Source organism: Phacochoerus africanus, chromosome 6 (genome assembly GCF_016906955.1).
Source record: "Phacochoerus africanus isolate WHEZ1 chromosome 6, ROS_Pafr_v1, whole genome shotgun sequence".
Classification (NCBI taxonomy): Eukaryota; Metazoa; Chordata; class Mammalia; order Artiodactyla; family Suidae; genus Phacochoerus; species Phacochoerus africanus.
The window spans coordinates 88,374,324-88,396,159 of NC_062549.1; the positions used below are offsets into that span (position 1 = coordinate 88,374,324).

At 38.5% G+C, this 21,836-nt stretch overlaps 1 protein-coding gene across 1 annotated transcript in view; it reads left to right on the plus strand.

Annotated features, from left to right (window-relative positions):
* The window catches only part of SH2D1B (SH2 domain containing 1B), a 32,419-nt gene extending 10,583 nt beyond the window's left edge, over window positions 1-21,836 (plus strand). Inside the window, exons 2-4 of the mRNA XM_047784055.1 lie at window positions 16,299-16,362; window positions 18,862-19,027; window positions 20,575-21,836. Of these exons, the coding sequence (XP_047640011.1) occupies window positions 16,299-16,362; window positions 18,862-19,027; window positions 20,575-20,612 (268 nt within the window). The 3' untranslated portion in view covers window positions 20,613-21,836. The remainder of the gene's footprint in view (window positions 1-16,298; window positions 16,363-18,861; window positions 19,028-20,574) is intronic.

The window sequence follows — 21,836 nt, forward strand, 5'->3', positions numbered from 1 at the left end:
TTTTGTGCTTACATCTTTAAGAGTTTGTCCAACTCTCTTCTCAGGATAATTTCCTAAACATTTAAATCTTTTTACACACATTGACAAATTAGTACAACAAAAGGTGGTACCAATGCATACTCCAATCAAGAGCTATGAGAAGGCCATAAGTAGAAAACTTAAAACACGCTTTATTGGCATATAACTTGTTTTCTCATCCTCTTAGCAGTATATTTCAAAGAAGTACATGATTTTAATGAAACCAAATTTATCATTTTTTTATTTTATGAGTTGTGATTTCAGTGTTGTATGTAATAAACCCTTGCCTAGTACAATTCACGAAGACTTCCTCCTATGCTTTCTTCTAGAGTTTTAAGTTTCACATTTAGTGTAGCCCATTCTGATATAATTTTTACATCGGGGGTAACGTTGAGGTTAGTGTCTTATTAAATACAGCTACCTACTTGTTCCATCTCATTTGTTGAGCAGATCATCCTTTCTCCCAGTAAATTGCTTTGGTGCCTTTGTAGACAAACAAATATATAAACAAACAAAGAACTATTGACTATATACATTTGGATCTACTTCAAAGCTTTCACTATTGATATTTTTTGTCCTTATGCAAATTCTATATTGTGTTGACTGCTGTCACTTTATAAGTACTGAAATAAGATGGTGTAAATTACCCAACCTTTTCAAGGTTATTTTGGCTGTGTTAGGTCACATACGTATTTTAGATTCAGCTTTTCAATAGCCACACACACACATGCACGCAAGTACACACAAAGACTGATGGTATTTAGACTGAGATTAAGTGAATCTACAGATCAACTGGGGGAGAACTGATATGGTAATATTGATTCTTCTGATCCATGAGCATGGTTTAATCTCTTTATTCATTTAGATATTTTAAAATTTCTCTCAGGTTTTTTTTTTTTTTTTTTTGCTTTATTAGGGCCACACTCATGGCACATGGAGTTCCCAGGCTAGAGGTTGTATCAGAGCTACAGCTGCCGGCCACAGACACAGCCACAGCCACAGCAATGCCAGGTACAAGCTACATCTGCGAACACCACCACAGCTCATGGCAATGCTGGTTCTTTAACCACTGAGAGAAGTCAGGGATTGAACCTGCATCTTCATGGATCCTATTTGGGTTTGTTAACTGCTGAGCCACGAAGGGAATTCCTTTCAGAAATGTTTTGGAACATATATCTTTGGTCAAATTTATCCATAAGATTTCATATGCTTGATGTTATTTAAATGATATGAGTTCCCATTGTGGCTCAGCAGAAATGAAACTGACTAGTATCCATGAGGACGCAGGTTTGTTCCCTGGCCTTGGTCAGTGGCTTAAGGATCCAGTGTTGCCATGAGCTGTGGTGTAGGTCATAGACACAGCTCAGATCTGGCGTTGCTGCGTGACTGTGGCGTAAGCCAGTAGCTACAGCACTGATTCAACCCCTAGCCTTGGAACCTCCATATGCCACAAGTGAGGCCCTAAAAAGAAAAAAATAGATATCAATTTTTTTTAATGACTTGAAGTTTTTAATTATTTTAATTTCACTTTCCACTTGTTCAGTGCAAGTGAATAGAAACACAACTGATTTTTATATACTGAATTTTTATTCTGCAATCTTGCTAAACTCACCCGTTGGTCTAGTGACTTTTTTTTTTTTTGTAGAATCTCTATGATTTTCTACATCCTGTCTACAATTAAAGATGGTTGTATTTCTTAACTTCAATCTTTGCATTCTACTTTTTCTTGCTTTATCGTCCTAGCTAAGACTTCCAAAACAATGTAGAATAGAAGTGAAAAGTTGAAAAGTCATTATCATTTTCTGATCCTGGAGAAAATGTATTCAGTCTTGTCTCATTAACAATGTTTTTAGCCCTTCTGTTCCTAGTAGGGCTGAGAGTTTTTTGTCCTTTGTTGTTTGCATCAACTCAGATGGTAGTATGAATTTCTGTTTCTTGTCTGTTAATCAACAGGTTCATTTTTTTTAGATGCCACATGTAACTGATACTACATGTAAGGAATATTTATCTTTCTCTGTCTAGCATGGTTAAATAATATTCTACTGTTTATATATACCACATCTTCTCTAACCATTCATCAGTTGATGGACAGTTAGGTTGTTTCTTTATCTTGGCTATTTTTGTTGCATATTCATGCTGCAATGAACATATGAGTTCAAATATCTTGTTGATATCCTCTTTTCATTGCCTTTGGCTAAATACTCAGAAGTGGGATGGCTGGGTCATATCACATGGTAGTTCAATTTCTACTTTTTTTTTTTTTTGAGGACTCTCCATATTGTTTCATAGTGGCCGCACCAATTTATATTCCCATCAACAGTGTACAAGCGTTCCCTTCTCTCCACATCCTCACCAACATCGGTCATCTGTTGTCTTTTGGATGATAGCCATCCTTACACGTGTGAGGTGATATTGTGATTTTGATTTCAATTTCCCTGATGATTAGTGATGCTGAGTACCTTTTCAAGTACTTGTTGGCCATTTGTATACCTTCTTTGTAAAAATATCTATGCAGTTCTTCTGCCTGGTTTTTTAATCAGATTTTTTTTTTTTTTTTGCTATTGAGTTGTACAACTTCTTTAAATACTTTGTATATTAAGCTCTTAGCAGATATATGATTTACAAATATTTTCTTCCACTTGGTAGATTGCTTTTCAGTTTGTTAATCATTTCCTTTACTGTGCAGAAGCTTTCTTGTTTATTGTCCCATTTGTTTATTTTTGCTTTTATTGCATTTGTTTTCAGTGTCAAAGAAAATCATTGTCAATACTGATGTCAAGGTGCTTACCCCTATGTTTTCTTCTAGAAGTTAATCAAGTAATATTCACTGATTTTCAAATCTTAAAACCACCTTGAAATTTATTCTGAGATAAATTCTAGTTAATTGTTGTAAATTATCTTTTGTACATACTGATTGACATTATTTGCAAAATTTTGATAAGAATTATTGCATCTATGTCATGGGGAATATAATCTGTATCTTTACTTTGAAAAAGTGTCTGTGTCTGGTTTTCATATTAGAGAAATGCTGGTCTCATAAAATAAGTTAGGAATAATAACTCTTTTTTTTTTTGGTCTTTTTGCTATTTCTTTGGGCCGCTCCCGCGGCATACAGAGGTTCCCAGGCTAGGGGTCAAATCGGAGCTGTAGCCACCGGCCTACACCAGAGCCACAGCAACGCAGGATCCGAGCCGCGTCTGCAACCTACACCACAGCTCACGGCAATGCCGGATCGTTAACCCACTGAGCAAGGGCAGGGACCGAACCCGCAACCTCATGGTTCCTAGTCGGATTCGTTAGCCACTGCGCCACGGGGGAACTCCGGAATAATAACTCTTTAATTTTCTGGAAGAGTTCTTTTTTATGATTGGTGCTATTTCTTCTTTAGTTTTTTTTTTAGTGGAATGCATCTATAAAGCTACCTGGACCTAGAATTTTCGTTGAGAAAGTTTTTAACTACAAATTCAACTTATTTACTAAATATAAGGTTATTCAGTATATTTCTTCTTGAGTAAGGTTAACTGTGTTTTTAAGTAATCTGAACATTTCATTGATGTCAAATAAAACTTAGTCAATTTTATTTATCCTCTCAAGGAATAGCTTTTTTTTTAATTTTCTCTATTGTCTTTCTCACTTATATTTCAATGATTTCTTCTTTTCTATTTTTTAGTTTCTTTCTTATGCTGATTTTCTGTCTCTGTGTTCTATCAATTATTTAGAGAAGGGTGTAGAGATTTATGACTATACCTCTGCATCTGTCTATTTCTTCTTATATTTCGATCAGCTTTACTTTTTTATTTTGAAACAAACATTTAGCTACATAAACATTTAGGATTATTATATCCTCTTGATTAATTGACCCCTTTATCTTTTTGAAACCCCTTCGTTATTTCTGGTTATAGTCATTGCCCAAAAATCTACTTTATCTGATATTGCTAGCTTTCTTTTTATTAGTATTACCAGAATAAACTTTCCCTATCAATTGACTTTTAATCCAGTTGTGAATTTTTATATCAGGTCTCTTACAGGAATCATATACTTGAGTGTTGCTTTTTATCCTGACAATAACATCACTTTAATAGAGATGTTTAGACCATTTGAATTTATGTGACCATGAATATATGTTTAAATTTACTATATTTATTTTCTATTTGTCCCATCTGTTCATTGCTTCCCCTTTTCCCTTCCCCTTTCCTCATCTTCTGCCTACACTTTATTTATGGAATTTTTAAGGTATTTCCAAATTATCTCTTTTCCCAGCTTGGTACCTATTATTCTTTGCTTTTTGGTAGTTTACTTGGTATTTATAATATTCATGTTTAAATTATAGCCTACATTTGAGTAATAGTCCACTTCCCTATAATACAAGAGCCTTACAATAATATCCTTTCATTTCTCCCACACTCTAATCAAACTTTTGTGCTACTGTTGTCATTCATTTTATTTCTATACATTTTATTACTCCTATAACATATTGTTATTATTTTTACTTTTAGCAAGCAATTATATTTTAAAGTCATTTTAAATGTAAGAAAAATATATTATCTTTACCCAAATATTTACTATTTCTGACAGTCGTCATTCCTTTTATGCCAAGGGTTTCTCAACCCTGGCATTAGTGAAGTTTTGGGCCAGATGATTTTTTGTTGAGGGAAATGACCTGTGCAACTTGTGATGACCAAAAACATCTCTAGACATTGCCAAATGTCCCCCTGGTGGGGGGAAAATCATTCCTAGGTGTAGTTTCAGATTTCCACCTGGTATTATTTTCGCTCTGCTTAAGAACTTCCTGTAACATTTCCTATAATGCATATATACTGGTATAAATTATTTCAGCTTTTGTCTATCTGAAAATGTCTTCTTTTTAATTTTAGCTTTTGAAATATTTTCCTTGGATGTGGATTTTTATAGGTTAATTTTTTCTTTCAATACTAAGATTTTTGCTACACTATTCCCTAACTTGCACTGTTTCTGATAAGTGCAGGTTTGTATTTTTTTTCTTCAATTGTTTTTGAGATTTTCTCTTTAACATTGGTTTTAGGCAATTTGATTGTGATGCACCTTTAATTTTCTTTGTATTTCTTGAGTTGGGGGTGCATTTAATTTTTTGGACATGTGGGTTTATCGTTTTCATCAAACAGAGAAAAGTTTTGTCTGTTATTTCTTTAAATATTTTTCTGTTCCCACTTAGGGAAATCCAATTATAGGGATATTAGGCCTTTCAAATTTGTTCCACAGTTCACTGGTTCTGTTTATTTGTTTCAGTATTTTTTTATCTCTGATTATAATTTTGGATAATGTCTTTCTTTCTTTCTTTCTTTCTTTCTTTCTTTCTTTCTTTCTTTTTTTTTTTTTTGTCTTTTTAGGGCCACACTCATCGCATATGGAGGTTCCCAGGCTAGGGGTCAAATCAGAGCTGCAGCTACCAGCCTATACACCACAGCTCACAGCAACACCAGATCCTTAACTTACTGAGCAAGGCCAGGGATTGAACCCGTGTCCTCATGGATACTAGTTGGGTTCATTAACGTCTGAGCCACAACAGGAAATCCAATTTTGGATAATTTCTAATGTTTTGTCTTCAAGTTCACAAATTTCTTTCTTCTGCAATGTGAAATTTGCTGCTAATTCCATCTAGTATATTTATTCTTCATCTTATGCAATGTAGTTTTTATCTCCAGTTTAATTTTGATGTTTCTTTAATATCATCCATGTTTCTTCTTAATAAGCTTTCTTTCTTTCCTCTAGAATCTTGAACATCTTAGATAATTTCAACAATTTTATAAATGTCCTTTTCCATTGAGGTGGAGCCTGAGAGTCTCCCTAAGTTAATGAGTTAGAGCTAGGAGCCCAAGAAGGTCAAGTGCCTAGAATTTATTGGAGGTGGGTGGAAATTATAGAAGAAAAGATATGCTAAGAAAGAGCTCCTGGGATCTGCAGAGGTTTCCTTGAATCTTCACCTTAGTATTGAATAGCTTCTGTGCATGAGGGATTTACTCAGGCTGGATGAAAAATCACCCAAAAGAAGCCAAGGGAATAATCTCTGGAGCTCATATGGTCTGGAAATAGATTGTGTTCTCACCAGACAAAGTAGAAAATTTAATAATTCATGGACATCAGAAGTATATTGACTCAATAATGGAATAGAATTAGCTCTGGACTCAAGGCTGCTCTTATCCCACCTAAAAAAGACTTTAAAGCCTGTAGACTGTGAGCCTCAAAAAGACTGAACTATTTCTAAGTAATTTAACTGCACCCTAGAAAAAAATTCAAGAATATTTATAGGAATACAAAAATATCCAGCACCAAATAAGGTAAAATACAAGAATGCTATGTCTGGCATTCAGTCAAAATTTACCAGGTATGAATAGAGGCAAGAAATGCAATCCACAATGAGGAGAAATATTAATCAATGGAAACATCAAGAAATGAACAAATATCTTGTTTTATAGAGTATAAAGATAATCGATGTCCTTCTGGATTATATTATGCCAGAGAAAGAGAACTGACACATCTTTGTGGTAAGGTAACGACTATGTACCACTATTCTTATCAAATGAAGGCAAACTGGTTCTGACTACTTTGCTACTAGGAATGATAGATAGATAGATAGATAGATAGATAGATAGATAGATAGATAGATAGATAGATAGATGGATGGTTTTTGCTTGAACTACAGCAAATTTTTTCTTAGCTCTAGATGCCAGATCTGTGATTATTTTATCCACAAAAATATGCTTCTCTGGAACTGTGGATGAAAATAAGTAACCTTTGATTCATGTTTAAACATTCACATTCTCTAAGACATATGCAGTGTTTACACTGGCCAAATGGGTAGGTTAAATGAGAATGTGGTAGGAACTAACATACCACACATTTCATAATTTGATGGTATACTTAGTAAAGAAATTTCTTGTGGTTGAGAAATTGTTTTTATATTATTTTGGCAGATGAAACCAGTTACAGGAGCTTCTGTTTGGTCCCTCCCACTACAATAGTCCTTATTCTATGATTCAAAGAAACAATGAAAATATTTGGATATTTGGACAATTTCTAAGTGCATTCTGGAACTGGGGAAATAACTATAAGATGATCCATTGGACACACTTGATTTTTTTTTTTTCTTTTTAGGGCCACACTTGCAGCATATGGAGCTTCCCAGGCTAGGGGTCAAATCGGTGCTGTAGCTGCTGGCCTATGCCACAACCACAGCAATGCAGGATCTGAGCCACATCTGTGACCTACACCACAGCCCACGGCAATGACAGATCCTTACCCCACTGCGCAAGGCCAGGGAGCGAACCTGTGTCCCCGTGGATGCTAGTCAGATTTGTTAACCACTAGCCACAGCAGGAACTCCAGGCTAAGATTTCTTCCACCACCTGACTCTCGTGACTCCTGCCTCTGAATTTGCAGATCAAGGGGACATTTGAGTCTCCAAAGATTAGTGTAAGTTCAGAGCCAGTATCAAATAACTCTCAAAAATATTGCGTATTTTCCCTTTTCCTAGTACACAGTACCCCTAGTAAATGCTATAGGTTCTTCTGGTAAAGATTTGGAGAAGAATTGTCACATTCCTTCCTTAAAGGAATCTAGAAACCCAACATCCTTCTCAGTAAAAGGAACTGAGTCTGTGAACTGGGAACTAAATATGTAAATTGGGTAAGAAATCTAAAACCCCCTACTCTGTGACTCAAGTCAGAGTTCTGCCACCAGATCTGGAGGTTCTATTTACTTTATATTCAACAGCATTTTAGACTGCCCATCTATTCTATGCTTTGGAATCCAGTGAGTCAATTAGACATCACCACAGATCCCTGTAGAGCAAGTTGTTCTTTTATTGTTACATCCCCCGGGCTTATGACAATTATTCTCTCTTTGTCTCTCATTAAGTGCTAGCACCTGACCTCCACTATTCCTGGATCCCATCATTTCCACTGAAATCAGGGCACCCAATTCCACTGCAGGATTTCCCACTATCCACTCCATCTTAGGGCACAGAGTTACAGTTTTCAAAGATACTGGTGCTCTCCTTACAATTAATTAATTTAATTATTTACTTACTGCTTTTTAGGGCTGCATTTACAGCATATGGAAATTCCCAGGCTAGGGGTTGAATCAGAGGTGTAGCTGCCGGCCTACGCCATAGCCATAGCACAGCAACATGGGATCCAAGCCACATCTGTGACCTATACCACACCTCACGAACACGCTGGATCCTTTACCCACTGAGCAAGGCCAGGGATCAAATCTGCATCCTCATGGATGCTAGACAGGTTCATAACCTACTGAGCCACAATTGGAACTTCCTCACAATTTATTTTTTAACGCATCATGAAGGCGCTGCCCTTCAGACACCTTAAGGGGAGGGGGTAAGGAATGACTGAACAGTTTCATAAATAGATTTATTGTAACATTCCCACATTCCTGAGTATTCAGATACCTTTTGCTATAGAATGCCAGGGAAAAGGCAAAAGAAATAAGAGTAAAAATAAATGGCACCTAGTCAAACTTGGAAGCTTTTGAACAGTGAAAGAAGCCATCAACAAAACAAAAAGACAACCTACAGAATGGGAAAAAATATGTGCAAATGATGTGATGCACAAAGGGTTAATATCCAAAACAAGGAGCTCATATAATTCCATATCAAAAATACAAACACCACAATCAAAAAACAGGCAGACAACCTAAACAGACATTTCTCCAAAGACGACATACAATTACACAACAGGCACATGAAAAGATGCTCTACATCTCTGATTGTTAGAGAAACGCAAATTAAAACCACAAAGAGGTATCACTTCACATGGATCAGAATGGCCATCATCAAACTGTCTATATAATAAATGCTAGAGAGGGTATAGAGAAAAGGGAACCCTCCTATACTGTTGGTGGGAATGTAAAGTAGTGCAACCACTGTGGAGAACAGTATGGAGGTTTCTTAGAAAACTAAAAATAGAGCTACCACATGATCCAGCAATCACATTCCTGGGCATATAACCGGAAAAGACAAATTTGAAAAGATACATGTATTCCAATGTTCATGGCAGCAATATTTACAATAGCCAAGACATGAAACAACCCAAGTGTCCATCAATAGACAACTGGTTTTAAAAAAAAGATACAAAGGAATGAAATATTGTCATTTGCTGCAACATGGATGGACCTAAAAAACATCATACTCCATGAAGAAAGTCTGACAGAGAAAGACAAATAGCATTTCACTTTTATGTGGAATCTAAAAAATAATACAAATGAATTTATATACAAGATAGAAACAGATTCACAGACACGGAAAACAAACCTAAGCTTACCCAAGAGGGAAGGGATGGTGGGGAGGGGATAAATTAGAAGCAGGGGATTAATAGATACAAACTATTATACATAAAATAATTTTTTTAAAATGACCTATTGTATAGCACTGGGAACTACACTCAATATATTTAAATAATCTGTAATGGAAAATAATCTCAAAAATATCTGTGAGTATATATTTTTCTGTGATTCACTTTGCTGTACACCTGAAACTAACACAGTATTATAAATCAACTATACTTCAATTTAAAAAAATAATCCAGAAAAAAAAGAATGCCAGGGAAGTTTTAGCATTTTGAGTTCTATTGAATGGGAGCCATTGTTAAATCCATGCTTCAATTAACCAGTCTAGCAGAATGTTTATGTCACTCTCAGGCACATGAGCTAGTAATATATTAATTCCAAACCCTGAGTGAGTGTGCCCTTACTGATGAAGTAAGCCTACAAATCTTCAGTTTTATCCTTCTTGGTTTAAAACTCTTACATCCATTTCCATATATACTCTTTATATACACATCTCCCACTGTCTAAACCCAACCAGGGGGCTGAGAGCAAGGGACCGGTGGAGGACAGAGTTCAGAGGAGAGTGGGGAAGGCTAGAAAGAGGATCTGGAGACAACAGAAAATACTCGGTACATGGAGATACTGGCATTGGATACATTAAGTTTGAAAAGTCTAACAGATATCCAAGAGGAGATGTTGAATGTTTGGAAAAAAATGATTCTGGAGTTTGGGGGAAGGTTGGAGCTAGGAATGCAAGTTAAAGTAAAACTGATAAGTATTCATATTTTCACAATAGTCAGGCTTTCCATCCAAAAACATTCCACCTCCTTTTATTTTGTGAAGTAGTCATATCTCATGGTAAGATTTTTCATACAGCCTTGGCCCATTTCTTAAGATAATTCAATACAGCTCAGCAAACAGTTGTTGAGCATGTACTGTGAGGCAGGCAATGTGCTAGAGTGAACAAAGCAGACATGATTCTGGCCTGAGTGTGAATTACAGATGAGTAAATGGATAATTAAAATTCAGTATGATAAGTGTATGTTTAGATAGTAATAGACAGCTTTTTTCAAAGGTTCCCCTCTTTCCTCCTATAGAGCATCCCACCCCAGGGGGCCTCAGGAAGCTTCCTGCAGGGAGCACCAAGTGCCCTGAATCTACGCAGCTGTGTTGCACCACCAGGCTTTGAGCACTAAGAGCCTGGATAGCAGAGGTGGCATATGGCTGGTTATCATGGTATGTAGATAGAGCGAGGATATTGTGATATTATCATAGCTTTATAAGACTTGAGACCTGTTAAGACAGGAAGAGTACATCAGGTAAACCCCATCTACTCATCACTCCTCTTCTTTCCCCAAGAGAATCAGCCTGGAGCCAGCCCATCCCTCATCCCATCCTCTTAAAGGCGCAGAGAGAAAATCAAATATACAAATGTTAAGGCTATGTTCATTTTAGTTCTGTTTCTTGAGAAATTTAAAACTTTTTCCTGAATGTTGAAAAGAATACCCCCCCAAAGAGAATTACTAGAGAATTAAAACATAGTCTTTACCACAAAACGGTGTACTTCAAAAGAGGTGAGGTTGTTGGCAAAAATAATAAATACTTAGTGGTGGGCCCTTTTTATCTGTTTGGTTTTTTGTGTGTGTGTTTGCATAAAGGCTGTTTCAGAGTATTCTGTAAGCATCTGGAATCTAGAAAGGTAACTACTGAGATTACTAAAGGCTTAAATAACAAACTCTGTGGCTTGTTTAAAAAAAAAAAAAGATATCTGCTCTTACAAACAGCCAAGATGTTCAAAATAGATTTTTTTTCAAAGTTGCAGAACAAGGGATGGGATTGTTTGAAGGTGAACAAATCACAGGAAAAGATTTACTTAGCTTATTCTTCCATCTTTAGTACTCCCCAACTAGTGTAAACAGAGAGAGATTTTCCAACAGATGGAAAAATTTGCACCTCAAATCCCTCAGGACTCAATAATGACACCACATCCTCTCTCCCTGCCTTCCTCCCTTCCCCTCCCTCCATCCCTTCCTCTTTAATCTCAAAATTGCATGAAAAAAAGCTATTTTACTTTAAATTTTAATTATTAATTATAATTTAATATTTTATGGAGTGCTTATTATTTTTCAATACTATTTTAATTAACCTAATCTAATAATAGTTCTTATTAGAAAATACGTAATTTCATTAATTTACACTTTTATTTGTATTTACAATATTCTTAGGATTTTTTAAGTATATTTAAATGTAATGAATATATAGTTTCACTGATCTTTGCTTTCTAATAAATAATAAAACATTGGCACTATCAGTTTCGCCAATCTGAGTGAGTGGACACTTGGGCTGGTGGACTGCATACATTTCTACTTTACTAAATTTTGCCAAATTGTTCTCCAAGACATTAGCATCTAATTACACTCCCATTAATAGTATATAATGTTTTGCATAGCTCCATATCACAATATTTTGCATTAGTAAGCTCTTACATCTTTGCCAATTTGATGTGAAATGACATCTAATGTGGCTTCATCTCTATTTCCCTGATTCATAGTGAAGCATCTTTTCATTTTTTTATTGGCCATTTGTCTTTTACTTATTGTACATTAGTGTTCTTATTGTGTATTAGAGTTACAATTATCTTCTCCCAGTCTGTAGGCTTTTTCACTTTGTTAATAGTATATCTTGATCAGAGTTCCTGTCGTGGCTCAGTGGTTAATGAGTCCGACTAGGAACCATGGGATTGTGGGTTTGATCCTTGGCCTTGCTCAGTGGGTTAAGGATTCGATGTTGCCGTGAGCTGTGGTGTGGGTTGCAGACGCAGCTCGGATCCTGCGTTGCTGTGGTTCTGGCATAGGCTGGTGGCTACAGCTCCGATTGGACCCCTAGCCTGGGAACCTCCATACACCTCGGGAGCGGCCCAAGAAATGGCAAAAAGACAAAAAAAAAATAGTATATCTTGATAAATAGAGGTTTTAATTTTAATATAGTGAGTTTATTAATCTTATAGCTTATACTTTTGGAGATTTAACTCCTTCCTTAACTGAAAGTCATTAAGTTGGTCACATATTTATTTCTCCTAAGTTTAGTGTTTTAGTTTTTCATAAATGGGTATTCAATTAGAGTGTGAAGCAGGAATCCAGTTGTACTTGTTGCCACATGAAAGCATTACCATCACCATTTAACAAATAGTCCACTGACCTGCCAGCTCTGTCATATATCAAGTTTTTATACATATATGGTCCATTTCTGGGCTATTTTATTCCATTACTATCTTTTCTATTTCAGAGCCACTGCCTTAACTATAGCTTTATAAGAAGACTTAAGACTTGTTAACAGAGAAGCATCCCCCACCCCAACCCCTACTCACATACCAATTTTATTTTTCTCTTTCAAAAATTGACTAGATTTTTATGCAGAGGAGTAACATGATCTGATACACATTTTTAAAAAGGACCACCCTGGCTATTGTGTAAAGAATAATAACGACATCGGAGAGAAAGAAAAATTTGCCAAAATTATGTCCTTGAATAGATGAAAGCAGATGGCAACCAGTGGAAATAGGAGGGATTAGCTTTGCAGAGCAACATGCAAAGTTCATCTATGGTAATAAAGCCAGAGTCTATGTGTGCAGATGCTATGATGTGTGGTAAGGGGAATCTGGATATTCCTCTCTGATTGCTTTAATCTTTTCAGTGAAGTCATCAGTTAAGAGTGAAATGTTGAAAGTTTAAGAAAGGAAATGGTGTAGAATCACTGCTGAGGAGAAGAGGAAGATAAATGACTGCCTGGAGGCATTAAAGCCCATGTGAGGTTTGTGGTCATTCATTTAAAGTGAGAACAGTGAACATGGCCACATACAGCTATTGAGAATTGGGTTTAATCAGGATTCCAGTTTTTCTAATTAAGGAAATAGAGTGGAAGATGATAAAGGAGTTGAGGTAAGTGATTATAATAGTGGACAGGAAATTTAATCTGGATAAAGAAGGAAGTGAAGACATGTGAGTGAGAACTCTGTAAAGTGTAGGGTCTATGAGGTTAAGGGATTGTGGGGGTCAGCATACTTGGGGAAGGGATGTAGAAAGAAGGGAAGCAGGGTAAAGAGAACGCAATGCATGAAATTCACATTAGGAGAGGGTTGCTGCTATTGGCAATTACAAGGTCAAAGTTATGAGTGGGACTGGCTTCATGGCATGGAACCTGCACAATCAGGCAGGGCCCCACACTCAGAGGGCCTTGCACTTGCTTTAATGCTCTGCTGGCACCATCTCAAAATTCCTATCTTTTAACATGGGCCTTAAATTTTCATTTTTCTCTGGGCCCCCCACATTATGTAGCCAGTCCTGGTTATGAACATAGAAGTGAGTGGGTGTTGTAGGTGGATGACAAGATTGCTGAAGGAGAGGAGTTCAGGGAACCACAAAACAGGAGTGTTAAAGGATAACCCACATGTGAATTGAAATTGCCAAGAATTTAGAGAAGAATAGTATTGAAGGCATTCACAGGGAGCTAGGAGCTAAAAGAGAAATGAACAGCAATAACCCAAAAGTCAGGAGATGCCAGCAGTAGTGACATCCTGATTGGGTAGTAGGTGATATAATCTAAGGACATGAAACCCAAAGCTGAGGGTTCAAGGAGAAGGGACACAATGCTGTGAGCTGCAAAAGCAAAAACACTGGCCTCCCCTCCAGGCTCGCTGTGAGAGGGCTGTGGGAGACAGCAGCAGGCTTTAGTAGGGTTCCAGGGAGACACTGTTCTCAGGGCAGGGCCAGGTTTCCCTTAGAGGGAGAAGGTGACAGAGATTAGATAATAGGTTGGAGACAGAGGAGACTTGGATGATGGCAGACCTTGAGTGCGAGAACTCATGGACGGACTTCAGGAGCTGGGACAAGGAGGACATAAAACAGGCTGTACAGAGCCCTGTAGGATTAGGAAACAGGAGGAAAGGGTGAACTGCAAGACTGGGGTTCTTACAATGACTAACAATGAAGGATAAAGGTCATGATGAGATTAGTCCAAAGGATTCCAGGCAGAGAGTGGAGGCAAAACTGCAAATGTTGGCAGATAAAGAAGGGCTCCCTTGTCACCACTGTTGATGGGGGCAGAAGACCTAGGGGAGGGGTGGTCTTTTTACTTGCCTTGAGTGTAAATGCATGCTGAGAAATCATTTATCTTTTAAACGTTTTATAACTGGCATTCGTAAAATAGTAATTAGGACAGGAAGCAATAAAAATAAGTTTTTATGTTTACCCAATAATACTGTAGTTACATGAAAGATACTAATCTCACTGCTCTGTAATCTCATTGTCTTTTAGGGGGTAAACATTCCAAAATAAATGTAAGAAGGTATCACAAGTTCAGTAACTCGATTTCTTGGAATGCATTGCTCCAATGTGGCTTTTTATTGCACTAAAAGTATTTTGCAAGATTTAAGACTATATTTGAACAATGTCCATCTTTCTAACTGAAGTATATGGCTTTTGGACTAATTAACATAGAGCCTCCATTTGTTTTATTCTTCAAACTTCTCTAGTAAAGATTTTCTTCAGGTGATAATACAAAAATATCATTAAAAAATAAAGTCATTTATTTAAGAATTTGACATAGGCTATATGATAGTTGAGTTTCAAAAACTGTGTGCTCAACCAAAAGCAATGTATAGACCTTGTTTGGATTCCAATTTGAGAAATAATTCTGTGAAAAGACCTTTGTGAGACTTCTGTGGAATACTTTAATTCATCACATATAAACAAAGAGTCACATTAAAAATTTTTATCGTTTGCCATAGAATTTAGAGACACCCACTAGCTTATTCTGGCCTCAAGAACACCACAAAAAGGATTGGGATTTAAAGTTAACTGTCAAGGCCTCTAGACAATCAGCAATGAAATCTCCTGTACCTTAAAGCTCTAAGTAGCTATCTCCCCTTCCAATTCAGTCAAAAGATTAGTCATTTGGGTCTTTGCCATGAGTGCAAGTGAAGGAATGATGAGCCATCAATCAAATAGTTTGGACCTTATGTCAATAGCTTTGATCCTCATTTTTTTCTTTTTTCTTTAGGGCCAAACCCATGGTATATGGAAGTTCCCAGGCTAGGGGTCAAATCAGAGCTACAGCTACTGGCCTACACCACAGCAACACCAGATCTGAGCCATGTCTGGGAACTACACCACAGCTCACAGCAATGCTGAAACCTTAACCCATTGAGCAAAATCAGGGATAGAACCTGCATCCTCATGGATATTAGTCATATTTGTTTCCTCTGCGCCACAACAGGAACTTCCCTCATTTTTTTACATTTTAATATTTCTGTGTAATCAGAACATGGTTAACAGTTGATAGAGACATTTAATGTATGCCTTTTCTGCTCAAATGCTATTATTAAATCGATACTGTATCTTACCATTGATGACATGTTGGAATTGAAGAAATATGGGAATGTATGCCATTTCTTGTTTTGGAAATTGCTCTCTTGGGTCTGTTATCTCAATTCTAGTTAGATTACTTAGCCAGTGGCCCCTGTTCCAATGAGAAACAAGAGTATACTACATTACTCCCTTGCATAAAATTCCCAACATCCTCTATTTTACTTACATTAGCTTTCTCTAATGAGGTCAATGACATGTCACTTAATAAATAATATAGGAATGGCTCAATGGTGTTTTGTTTGTTGTATCAACTTAGGGCTAAGTGAAAAAACTAGAAGGAAAGACCAAGACAATGGAAATTGTAAATTCTCTCTCCTTATCTTCCTTGCTACAGACCAGACTTCCACCATCAGAATAAAGTTCCCCATTTCAAAACCTCTGTCTCCTTCAAATTCCCACAGAAGAGAAGATCTGAAAATGATCAGCTTCTTTTTGGGGATCCAAATTGACAAGGGCATTGCACACAAAATATAGTGGTAAATGTTACCTGGATTTGCATATAAGACCATTATGACTCACACAGTCATCTTTCCACAGGTTTAAAAACTTTGTCTACACATACCGAATCTTCAAAGAGAAACATGGGTATTACACTATACAGGTAAGGACACACAAGAACTCCTATAACCAAAATGACGAAAAGCTACTGGTGGGTGAAGAACCTGAGGTGTGTCGGGGGAGGCATTAGGAAACACTGTTTAGAATTAGTCAGATCAGTCTTTCTTTGAGGGTAACTGGAATGCACTAGAGTTGGGTCCCATTTTTGAAAAAACAAGGCTGTTATTTCAAAAGTATAAAGGCACAAATTCCCTCCCGGGGTCAACTATACCAAGCCGAACTCCATATAAGACAACCGTTGAATCAGAAGACTAAACAATGACCAGGATGGGTGGAAAGGGAAGGTGGGGAGAGGCTGGGTATCCTAAGTCAAGGGGGCTCCGTGACCATATGAAAGTACAAAAGGAAGCATCAGCCGACAGGCAGTCTTAGGCGTTTCTTTAACATTTCTGGTTTACAGAGCGCTAAGCAGAAAAACCTTTTTTCCTTTGAAGTTACTTCTCTGTCAGGAAGAGTATAATAAATGTCACTGAATCTTTAATTACTAACAGAGAATCCTGCAATAATCTTTCTGAAACATTTGAATAAAGGTTAAGCAGATCTCTTACTGCAGGATTTCTCAGAATTTTCAGTATGCTAATGTTCATTGTGAATATCTGAGAGAGATTAGAATATGCAATGATCCCCAAACACGTATACATTTTTTCTTTTGCTACAAAGGACATTATTGAGGCAACTGACAAAGTTTGAATAAGGTCTGGAAATTAGCAAATAGTGTCACATCAAGATTAATTTCCTCATTTTAGTGTGGATATGTAATGTTCTTGCTTTTTAAAAAATAGGAAGTATTTAGGGTTAAAGGGATATCATGTCAGCAGCTTATTCTCCAAAATTTTTTATACATCTACAGAAATGATCATATGATTTTCCTTAGTTTTCAAATATGATTAATTATGTTGATTGCTATTCAAATGTTATATATGAAACTTCAATTCCTGGGATAAACTCCCACTGGGTCATAATGTATGATCTTTTAAATTTCTTTTCTATGGCCACACCTGCAGCATGTGGAATTTCCTGGGCCAGGGGTCAAATTGGAGCTATGCTACAGCTTGTGGCAACACTGGATCCTTAGCCCCCTGAGTGAGTCCAGGGATCAACACAGAGACAACACTGTCCCATCCTCACAGAGACAACATGAACTCCTTAACTCACTGAACCACAGTAGGAGCTCCTCCAACATTTTTTAAAAAGAATATATATGCACATTTATATATTTAGAAAGAGAGAATGAAAAGAAAATATGATAAAATGTTAACTTTGGGGGTGTGGGTGAAGGCTACATATGGAAATTTTTGAAATTTTTTACAATTTTTAAGTCTGAAATTATTTCAAAATATAATATTTTCTAAAAAGCAACTCATGTTAAACATTTGTTTCTTTGTTGTGCATATTTTGGGAAATTCTGGACAATTCCTAATATCGCATTTTGTCTCTTATCTGGACAAAATACAGAGGCAACTAAACCAGTTGTAACTCAGACATGGAAGGGCATTTTACTGAGGAGCAGCTCTGTGCTGTGCTGGTGGCTGCCTTGGGCTGATGTGAAAGCCTTACCTGGTATCTCCCTGCAGCCAACTTCCATGTCAGCCTACGTTTCTGTTAAAGAGTTTAAACACACGGCACATCAGAGAGCCTTCCAGTCACCCTCTCACTGGAGCCCAACTCTGTGGCCATATGAGAACCACAGTGCTCATCAAGAAAATCAAATACACAAGAGCAGAGGAAGCTCTTATGTTTTAACATGACTTCTATAACATTATATTAGAAACCTGAACTTGGTTTATAACTGCCACACAGAAAACAACTATTTACAATTTACCTGAGTCATGTTGATGTTCCCATTTTCCATTGATTGATTGATTGATTGATTGATTGATTGAGGGCCTCACCCACAGCATATAGAAGTTCCCAGGCTAGGGGTCAAATCAGAGCCACAGCTGCTGGCCTACACCACAGCCACAGCAATGCGGGATCCTATCCTTTTCTGTGACCTACACCACAGCTCACGGCAACATTGGATTCTTAACCCACTGAGCGAGGCCAGGGATGGAACCCTGCATCCTCATGGATCCTAGTCGGGTCCCCTCCCCCCACTTTCCATTTAGATCAGGACTTTTTTCTCTTGTTTTCCTCTCATGGAGATTCTGAATTCATCAAGTCTGTAAATTGCATATTTTGCATTTCCCATCAGAAGTCCACCTGTGTTAGTTCCCTATGAGAGCAAAGCATTGATACTGCAGACTGAAGTAGGGACTTCTTGACTGCTGAACCTCTTTACTCAGAGGAATGCAAATCAGAGTTCCATTTTTTAAAGGAAGGTTTCTGAGTCTTGTGTGTGGTGTGAAGTTCCCACCCTGAAACTGAACTTGCTTTCAGTTCTCCACTCAAGAGGCAGCCCTGAAAACCACTGTTTTGAGAAGTGTCATTTTTCACACACAATTGCACAATAACAACTGATCTCCTTCTTGAATTTTTGCAGACCATGGAAGGCGCTAAAAGACAGATCTTTCCAAACCTAAAGGAACTGATCTCCAAGTTTGAAAAACCAAACCAAGGGCTAGTGGTTCACCTCTTAAAGCCAGTAAAGAGAACCAGCCCCTGCCTGAGATGGAGAAGATCGAAGATAGATTTGGATGGTGTTTATGGTAATAATTCTCACATGGGGACCAGACAGGAACCTTAGTCCCATTTCTACCACTGGCCTACTTTGTAGAATCAATACAAATAGATGACTTTTTCTGTTGTGTTAGCTCTAAAAAGCTTCATCCTACTAAGAGCACTTTCCGTCTTGTTGAGAAGTGGTGGTGCCTTTTAGTTCCTGGAGGTGGCAAACACAAAGAACTCTCTGTGCTTGGACAGCCTGGGGAGCAAGCCTGGTTTCTCAGAGCTGACTGCAAACTCATTCTGTGACCTTGTGCAATCACACAGGTTTGGAAATAGATGGCCAATGAGAAAGTTGCTTCAACCCTCTCCCTAAGGCTCATCCTGTTACATTTTGCTCGATATTTGCTAAGGAATCATTTATACAGTGTTAGGGCACACATTATTTCAGCTGCACCATGAAAAGCCATGGGGAAAATGAGAGATGGTCAGGAAGTCTCAGTGCAGCAAATCTGGACCATATTCCAAGCGGCTACTCTTGCTTACTTCTCCACACCCCTTGAAATCTGCTCTCAGAAAAGAATCTAGTTACAACACAGTTACAACACAGTTTTAATTTAACCCAGACTTCTGGAGACATTTACAGTTTAATGCTGTTTTCTCATGGTAGGATGTTTGGTTATAGCCCCATTAAAGGGATTTCAGTCATCAGTGGGCAGGTGATGAGGATGCGAGCAGAAGTGCTAGCTGGGGAGAAAGGGGAGGACAGAGCATTCCAGCGAGCCTGCCATCCCCCCTACACCCATTCTACTCTGTCCACAGTGAAGCTGCCCTTTAGGCTACCAGAGCAAGCTTCTTACCTCCCCAACAAGCCTAAGCATGGCTCTTTGATTATGAAAAAACAATTCACTTCTACCATTGTTTCTCTGTGCCCCTCCCCCATGCAAAGGTGTGTGCACCTCTGTACATGTAGAGTTGCTTCCTATAGGCTCGGCTGCAGATGGCTGTTTTCTGCTGAAACTTACAGGAAAAAAAAAGAGGAATGGGGGCAGAGTAGAAACCCAGGAATGTACTTGGGCTGCAGTCCTTGGGCAAACCCAGATGAGTTGCCGATGGTGCTTGGGCAGTATTTTGTCTCAGCAATAATAAAAGAACCTCAAATCCGGAGGGGAGAACTCTTTGGAGTTTGTCTCCAAGAACTGGGGGAGAGCCTTACCGCACCAGCTGTCCATGCTTGGTCAGCCATGGCAGCAGCTTCCCAGATCCTCAGCTACCTGAGGGAACATCCTCCCATCAGCTCACTCTGTCTTCATCCCCCCTTCCCTTGGCCTCCTTAGAATAAGCCTTGGGTGTTCTCACGTTGAGAGAGGCACAGGTTTTCTGCCGGTAAGTGGAAGCATCTAGTACTAGAAACTCTGACGTGTAAGCAGACCCCCTATTTTGCCAGGAGAGCTCCCCGTGGTACCCCAGCCCTTGATGATGTCATTTTGATGTTGATCACCCTGTGCCTGGGGAGAAATCTTCTTTCCTTTGTTCACGGTGACTCCTGGGTATCGAGCCTCATGGCTGGTCTTCTGCTTTTTGTCCCCAGAGAACAGTAACAGTGATTATGTGGACGTCTTGCCTTGAAGATAAGGAGACTGGACGAAGCACTTATAGAAGAGATGGGATGACAGCTCTCACTAGCGACCCTGCTTCTTCTGCAGGTGTAAGTCTGAAAGGCCAAACTCCAGGGGACAATTTAGACTGTCTGGTCTGAGTGAATGAAGATGTTCTGTCCACCAGCCTCAGACAAATCATTTCCCCATCCCCACCGCTTCCCATGCATACACCACAAGCAGCTTTGAAACTCCTTTTCCTCGATCACTCTTCTTTCTTGGGGTAGAACACCTTGGATCCTTCTCCTTGACTTGTTAAAGGTGCTACCACTGCATCACGGTTGACACCCTCCTTCCAGATCAGGCAATCAGGGGGGCAAGCCTCCCACAGAAGAGAGAGCACGGGCTGCTGGTTAGGAGTCTGAGTTCCAGTCCTGTGGCTATGTGACTCCAGACAAACCTCTTCCCCTTTCTAGGCCTCCGTTTCCTCATCTATAAAACAAGTGGCTGGGCAGGGGGATACACATCTGCCAGCCCCTCTGCTGAGCCTGGTTGTGTCAGGTGGGGGTGGGGAGTCCAGGAGTGATGAACATGTGGGCAGCATCAGCAGGGGATTAGTATCCCAGCCTGCCAAGACAGCCAACACATTCTCTGCACCTGCCTATGTGGGTCTTGGTAGGGTTGGGGTCCCTGACCCACTCATGCACCCTCCTCACTCCCGCCTGGGCAACTCACCTTCTTTCCAGTCTTGATCTTCCTGCCAGACATCACCCTGGAAACACTTTATCTCTGATGCTGCCTAGTTTTATTTATGCTAATCCCTTCCACAGCATGGATATGGCTCTGCATTCTGGTACCTGTGGGGATTTTGAAGGAACTCATGTCTGGTTCCTGTTCCCTTGAATCCTCCACAGCATGTAGAAATGTGTGCTGCCCAGAGCCAGGCTCCATCAGAGAATCTACTGACTAGAAGCTCATTCTGAAGAATGTGTCATATTGCTTCTAAAGTCCTTTGAATTTTTCTGCTAATTCACATTTTAGAATGGATAGGCAATGAAGTCCTGCTGTACAGCACAGGGAACCATATCCAGTCTCCTGGGATAGACCATGATGGAAAATATGAATATATATGTATATATGCACACACACACACATACATACATATGGCATAAATGGCTGCAACATTGTAAATCAGCTATACTTTAATACTACTACTACTACTACTAATAATAATAAAATTTGATTTGTGTGGAAT